Genomic DNA, 7,923 nt, shown 5'->3' on the forward strand with positions numbered 1-7,923 from the left:
TGAGGAACAAAATTCTTCGGAGATTTTGTTTCTTGGAGTAATATTTTCATTTATTTGTCACTGAAACATTATATTTGTTTGTAAATGCAGTCAACAAAACAAAATAATCACGGAGGGTCGCTCTTTCGGGACATATATACAGCTAACGAATGTCTTAATCAATGGACACAGTTTAGTGCGGACTGACATTGAGTATCGTAGTGCCATGCTCGTGCTGACGCATTCACGTGAATCGAATGACCAATCAGTAATCGATCAACGGGTGCGTCACAACTTCAGATACATCAGTGCAGTTAAGGTTACTGGGGGCTTTCATTCGAATAAGCCCCGTGCTAAGGCCTAATCAAATGTACTGTCGGATTACCCCCTTTTGGCCCTGCCAAAATTCTTGCAATTTTGCAAACTTATTTTTCCCTCAACCAGTCAAGCGATGCACAACGTTCAGTAACCATGTATCTCAGGGGGATAGTAAGATTCCTTCTTTTGGGAACATAACAAAATCTTTTTTGATATACAAGTGGAAGGTGCGTTTTGATTATCAACATACCGCGGAAATAATAATTAGTGGCAATGACTACATTCCGAGAGCGCCTTTGCATTCCAAGATTTCTTGCTATAGCTTAATGATGAGTAGTTGCCAAGTCTACTTATTTTGGTAACTAGTGCTTTGAACATGGATTTACCAGGGGTTTGTATGCGCAGCATTTTTAAGCCCTCTGCGTAACGTTACATCATTCCTACGCTGTTTTAACAGAGCACGGTCAAACGCATAATTGTTATCCGAGTAAAACAATGTATATTCAAGTCACCACCGTTTGGGGAGCACGATCTACCCTCTTAGAAGGCGTAAAACTAAGTTTACTGTAACAGCCAGCCCATTTAATTCCGAAAGAGCGTTCGTGGATTACGTATTAGTTCCCAACCGTGCAGCAAACTTTCAAAGACAGGCGAACAACCACACCTAATTCACCATTTCGTGATAGCACTAAGATTAACTGTGACTCCGCTGTTTCCAAATATGAAAACTCGCAGTGTTTACTCACGCATTGTCCAAACTGGGACATTTTGCGGCTACTCAAAGAGACTTTATGAGTGCCCGACTGAGCTTTCTTTGGCTGATAAAGCGTGCCCATTTCATGCGTTCCTCATCTTGAATATACTGGCCTAAACCAACCGGAACATCCTTGTTTCCCACATGACGGGTGCGCTGCGTTTGCTAAATATTTTCGGAAAATTCACTTCACTTGTTCTTATGAAAGATATAATATTTCTCGCGAATATACACCCATTTGCAAACTAATTTCGTTTTTCGAGAGACTCACCTGGAACTCAGGTGAATCTCTCATTTGTAAAATTTTCAGGCAAGTGAATGTGCTGCTTCAGGCCACTTCATGTCTTGGTCGCTACAATATTCGAGATATCGCGATACATGTACATCTTTGTACTATTTTTTTCTTTTTTAATGCTTTCTCTCTTTCTTCTTCTCTACAAGTAGTATCAGGTTTTATCAATTGCGCCCACATAATTTGATGCCCATTTGAGTGACACGTAGCTAAATACAAAGCCTATGTTTTGATGAAATTTTGAGTGCTGCTTATTTGATGATTTTACAGATTAAATATAAATTATAAAAAGTCAATAATAAAGATGTAGAAAACACCTGCACCGATGTACACAAATACAATATCCTAAGACATGTCAAGGTTCTCACGGGATTTTCATCAACCCAATTTCTCAGTTGACTTTCAAATACCATAATAGGGTAGGCATTGTGTTGCAAGTTTTCAGAAAAGTGTATTTAATCAATGTTTGTTTAGCCTGCAAAATGCGGAAAACTGTCAAATTTTCTCCGCTCCGCATCCCACCATCTTTCATACCATTCCTCATATGCAGTCAGGGTGTTTTCACATCAATATCGTGTTTTTTCATATTATTCAGAAGTTTTGTTTAGTGCGGCAATCACTGAGCCCTCGCTCATTAATTGCATAGAAACATGAATGACCTGTAGGTTAATCCACGTAAAAGAAATCAAGTAAGTAGTTTCGTCACCTGGAAAATGAAAACATGTCGGTGGACTACGTAGTGGGTATAATTCCAGTATAAACGGCATGAAATGTCAGAGATCGTAGCCTCATATGTCAACTTGCAGATTATTTGAATAACATTTCTCACACAAAACTTACTATTCTGGGTTGAAATTTCTGGTTTCCTCTTCGCTGTGCGTTCTGAAAAATGTTCGGGATTCAAGAAACCCGTGACGAACGTTTATAGCAGCGCATGGAGTCTGTAATAATTGATGACTGATGTTTCCAGCTTTTTTGCGTTCAAAATTTCGAAAACAAGCATTTATATTCTCCCAAGAGCCTAATTGATCAGCAAAAAGTGACAATCCATATAGGAATCATCTAATCTGAAGCAGTCGAAAATATGCTTGTGCACAGTACTACGGAGATAAACACGGTTTCCGGTTCTGAGATTCACTACGCGAAAGTTAACGCAGTTGGTTTATCAGCAATGTGCATTCTCCAAAATGTGATACAAAGCCTTTTTTCTTAAAAAGAGCATAGTTTTCTACCATCAAATCTTACCAATTCTTGGCGGGTTGGGTGGGTAGGTTTTAACTGAAACGTTAAATGCACAGGAAAATTCAAAATGTTTGAATATGCAAAGGCAGTTTTAAGATTATTAGGAAATATATTGAAATGGATTTTAAAGCTAGGGCTGACATTCATAATGCTTGTGGAATTGTCATCTTAAAGTTGTGTTCTCATTGTGAACCATCAAGGCGCTTTGTTAGCTGCATTACACTTGCTTTTAAGTCCTTCCAGAAACTTCATTTTTCAACACAAGAAGCATTTCACCAACGTTGTTCAGTGACGTCTAACACTCAACCCCCTGTTGTCTTCTTACCGGAGCGATTTTTCACCTGTTACTCATAACTGTCAATTTTACTACTTTCTTCTAACGTGTGAACACAATTTTGCTGTGCAAGGTGAAAGAAATGAATCGATGCCTGTTCCGTATAAAACATGGTGACTTAGAAGGCGACCAAAAACTTGAAAATCTTATCCGAATGGATCAATAAAGATAAAATGCAGTCGAGTGTTTGCTGTGATTGGATCGCTTTTCTCCCCACGTCCGTTTGATGGAGCCAACATAAGTTTTACGGTAGATTAGATGAATTATATAGGTACATTTAGTATATAGTAAATAGAGCTAAAATAAATAATAATAATAAATAATAATAAACAGAGCTACAGCTTGCTGATGTCCAATCAAATGGGTAGAAAACTGTTTTTACAGCCTACATATGCGGTTGCTTTGAAAAGGCTACCCCCAAACTGTCTTGGGAAATAGTTTTGCTCCGCGACTTTAAGGATTATCGCTTGGTCTTCTTACAATTTATTGCATTTTTCCAACCTGCCGGCGGACCCAGGAGGAGTTTGAGTAATTTTATTAGGGAGGTCAAGCGTGACGAGGTTTTTCGAAAACTTCTGTGAAAATGAGGGGTTCATTTTTATGTCCCATGTCTTGTGTTCATCAACAAACGCTCGCCGTTAACAGTAAGTTTCCTTCTTTTGTAAACGCGCAAATTTTGCACCCAAATGCAGATATCGGACCTCACCTAGAAGGAATACCGCTTCAAATCCTTGGAATGCACGAATTCCATCCGAAATAAATTGAATTGTGACTTGCTTGTGAAAAACAATCGGAGCTGGTGGTTCGAACCCACAAAAAGGTCCGTGGATCACCTGGTCATCGCCAGTTCCAATGGTAATATGGACAAAATCATATTCGCACCTTTCACCAGTATACGATTCTTCAACCTGTTTTTGAAAGAAACGCATAGGAGAATTGACAATCATTCTATCGTCACCAATTGTGGCATTACAGGTAATCAATAATCTACAACATGTTCACTTCTGTCAACATCTGTTTGTTCTTCTATATTGTTTATGTTTTCTAACGATCGACTGCATACTGAGTTTTCTCACATGTGTGTAGCAAAACGTGCGAAAAATTAGAACCAACGAACACAAATATGGTATTATCCTTCAATCGGACTTATTAAAATCATTCAATATTAAAGAAAAATGCCTGTGTAAAATTTTGTTTATCCACTGCTTAATGCATCGGGCTAGCTGAATATTATTTTGCACGTACCCTGATGAAATATTTTCGCATGGTTCACTGTTGCGGCTGGACTGAACTTCCATTTTTTTAAGTATACCCAGAGGTGCATTTCTTACAAGTTTTGTATATCCCTCTTGGACGCTTGGATAAACTGCTCAACAAGCAACAATTTCACATCCTTGATTCTGTACTCATAATTTGGTATTTCGCTTATTGTCTGGATTAATTCGGTCGTTAAAGGGCTGTTTTCTAATTGCTTGCCAAGTGTGTTGCTTATTTGGTTTCATGTTGCACGAAAATGAAAGCTTACCTCAGCACAGATGGCCCTTATTTTAAGGTTATAAATTCCAGCTTCGAATACTTTCTATTTTATTGATCAGCCCTGTACTGCTTGTCATATTCTCGGAAGGTTTATTTAAGTTTATCAACGTGAAGGGGGACCAAGGTCTCAAGTAGTTTGCACGTACACAACAAAGCTGTAGTTCTGCATGCAAGACACATCTGGAATCTATCAGTAACTGAGCTGTAGTGAAAGCTCTTCCTTGGAGTGAAAACTATCCATTGTGTTTCTGCGATGTGCCTTAGAAATTCAAACGCTCTCCAAAATATATGTCGCATTATTGTGGTTAATTTTCAGCCAAGGATGTCGGACACCATCAAATTACGTTTGAATATCAGCTAGTCAAACTGCCATCATGAGTCATAACGGGAGTGTAGAACGATGTACGCGCCTGCCACAATTTTCGTTTCAGTGACCTCAGCAGACAAACATCCCTGACGTTAATTGTCCCCAATCTGATTGTCATATAAAGACTACTTTTTAAACCCAGTAGCTAATATTCGACCACACGAAAATATATGCACAAAATTATAAGCATTCGCAATTCACGTAGCAGGCAAATTTTGGGGGTTACTTCAAACGTCGGAAAAACTAGTACGCTCAGCCCACGGGGCTTGTAAATTGTCCATGTACAGTTGAGGTTGTCTGGATAAGCGACAGGGTAACCTGGCGACCGGAACTCGCCCGATTCTCCTTCCAATACTTCACCGCATTCCAGTCCTGAAAGTTACAAGGAATCGTAAGCGACAACTGTCTTATTTAGAACATAAACGACTTCGGTGATCTTACTCGTATTTATTTAATTACTTATTTAATGTTGAATAAAAGATGATTACACTACTGCTGACTTCTAATTATATTAGTGACAAAATGCACGTTTGAAAAATCATGTTCGCCTTGTATGATTATGCGGAAAAGCCCAGTGTATCCTCTTGATTTGCGGCATCTCTGGCGTTATTGTTTCACTCTTCATGGCAGTGAGCGCAGCTCAGAATTGGTGGTCTGTGTTTCGCAAGCTGCGTCATTGTAGGTCTTATATGTGTCCAAAATCCCACATCAAAACGTGTCCAACATGTTGAATTCTACGAATAAGTACTAGACGAACCTATGAATCAATAATATGACGTCACACGCGTGGTAGTTAATCGCAACCTTGTAAGTGAAGGTGGGTCATGTGTAATTGGTCGTAGTAAAATCCGTTGAACTCGAATAAAACGTGAATATTGAATTCTACCAATAGGGACTAGACGGACCTATGAATCAATAATATGACGTCACATGCGTGGTAGTTAATCGCATCCTTGTAAGTGAAGGTGGGTCATGTGTAACTGGTCGTGGTAAAATCCGTTGAACTCGAATAAAACGTGTAGCCCTTTCAAAGATAGCAATTCCAGCTCAATGATATAACTGAATTACATATGTAGTACATTCTTCCCCAAATGCTATATTTGTGCCATGACACTCCAGGTCGTTGCGCAACTTGCATGGATGCAAGTAAAAGAACGCAATGAACCCATGAGCAGCCTGTTTCTTGCCGATGGGCTGAAAAACTTAGCATTACCTTTGTAGAATTTTGTCAAAAATTCTCGACATCCGAGAAGGAATAAGAGATGTGATGACTCACTTTTCAGTGGTTCAGCTGTAAAGGACATGTGAAGGATGGCTAAATGTATGTGTAAAATCAATAATATGAACGAAAAAGTTGGGTAAGGGGCAGTGGTTTAGTGAATCGCCATAAAAAGTAGGTTTTTGTTTATCTCTATTGCCAAACTTTGTAAATCACATCACCCCGATAATGGGTTCTACATATTTCACTTATGTAGCTGCACCCTAGCTTTTAAAAACACATCTACTTGGCGAGATGAAAGGAGAAAAATAACTTTGTTGCCTAATTGATTAACGGATCATTTGTGGCTAAACATCACCCACAAGTCTGATGGCCCAAAATCGCCTGTATATACTTTAATTTTTGTCAAACATTAATTATGCAGGTCAAATGTTTTCTTAGTCTTCAGTATGTTTACAATCCCAAATTTAAAACCTAGCATATTTGGGAATACTACGCTATTGTATAACAGATTTCTGGGATAGCTACGGAGCAACAAAGGCAGTTGAGCCGCCTCACTTGAACGCAAAAAGACAAAATGGCTTACCAGAGGTGACATATAATCCAACTACATAAAAAGCCAGCAGCAGGAAGAACATATTTTCGCTTTTCTAACAGTGAGTCACGTTACTATGGCTGCCTCTTTACTCAGGCATTTATATTGCTTCAGCATAAACGAATGGAGACGTTTTGTGGTTGGACGCAAAAGTATCGACCTTGATTTGAAGAACGGGATATCAAAACACTTCTCATTACGTAAGGAATTCACGTGGTCTCTTGAATTCATAGAAGGCAAAATGACGCCGTTCCGACTGCTTTCATCATGACAGGCTTTTGTGCAATATAAAGAAAAGTGGAGAAAATTGCTGCTATCGATGTGCTCAAATGGATTTGTACTGAAAACGGTTTAATATTCTTTCTAGTAATCACGAAACTGTGAAACTGTTGCGTGCACTCTCTGAGCACTGAACTAAACTTGGATGGGATACATTCAAACATTTGAACCTTGCCACAGTAATAAAAAAACATCTTCCGCAAAGGTCCATCAAAACTGCGACAATGGCGACTGGTGAATTCTGCAAATCAAGTTGAAGAATTTTCAAGCTCTGTGTAGAAAATGCTTGGATTACCTGCGGAAGTGGGAGTAAACTCTGACGTCAAGTCGTGGTGCTCCACAGTTTCCGTAACATCTGACTTCAAATATATCTATAATCCTCAACAGTCACCTCCCTTGGAAAAGATGTTACGGAACATTTAGGTCTAGTGCGTTCCGGTAGCGTTTGCGAGGCTCCCCAGTTAGCTAATCTGTGCGTTTATCAGCCCCACTCCTCATCCTTTTGAAATAAATTACCAGTATAATCTAGCATATATACTTATAATATATAATGTACGTGTATAATATGATATATATGTATAGTATAATCTAGTGCAATCCTAAATGCGTTCGAGAGGTTAAGCGGCGTTTTTATTTGAGTTGCTGTGTCTTGAACTACACAGTTCTTAGGCGAATCGTCCAAAGAGGTTCATCCAAGTCCCGCAAATATTTTACGGCGGCCTGCGCTCCAATACCAAATGACGGTTTGGGCGCACCACAGATATCCCTGCTATGCTTGCTAATTGTTAATCTTCAGCCTAACAATTAACTATTGAAGCAAACACCAGGGTCCTCAGCATAACATCTGAAGCTTTCCTTATGCTGAATGAAAAACTGAACCCAAACTGAAGACTAAGTCTCGTTCGTAGGTAGCCAGTCTAATAAAACAACTCTGACTGTGATCGCAACAAGAGCATGTATTATTGTGATCCGTAAATCCAAGAAATTCTGAAAACCTCAGTCTGTGAA

The 7,923-nt window shown here is 39.1% G+C and overlaps 1 protein-coding gene across 1 annotated transcript in view; it reads right to left on the bottom strand.

Annotated features, from left to right (window-relative positions):
- Window positions 1-5,192, bottom strand: part of T265_15415 (hypothetical protein) — a gene marked incomplete at both ends in the record, with an annotated part of 11,428 nt that extends 6,236 nt beyond the window's left edge. The window contains 3 exons of the mRNA XM_009178002.1: window positions 2,184-2,225; window positions 3,626-3,827; window positions 5,049-5,192. Coding sequence (XP_009176266.1) covers window positions 2,184-2,225; window positions 3,626-3,827; window positions 5,049-5,192 — 388 coding nt within the window. The remainder of the gene's footprint in view (window positions 1-2,183; window positions 2,226-3,625; window positions 3,828-5,048) is intronic.
- Window positions 5,193-7,923: the final 2,731 nt, after the last annotated feature.

The sequence above is a fragment of the Opisthorchis viverrini genome, assembly GCF_000715545.1.
Source record: "Opisthorchis viverrini unplaced genomic scaffold opera_v5_486, whole genome shotgun sequence".
Classification (NCBI taxonomy): domain Eukaryota; kingdom Metazoa; phylum Platyhelminthes; class Trematoda; order Opisthorchiida; family Opisthorchiidae; genus Opisthorchis; species Opisthorchis viverrini.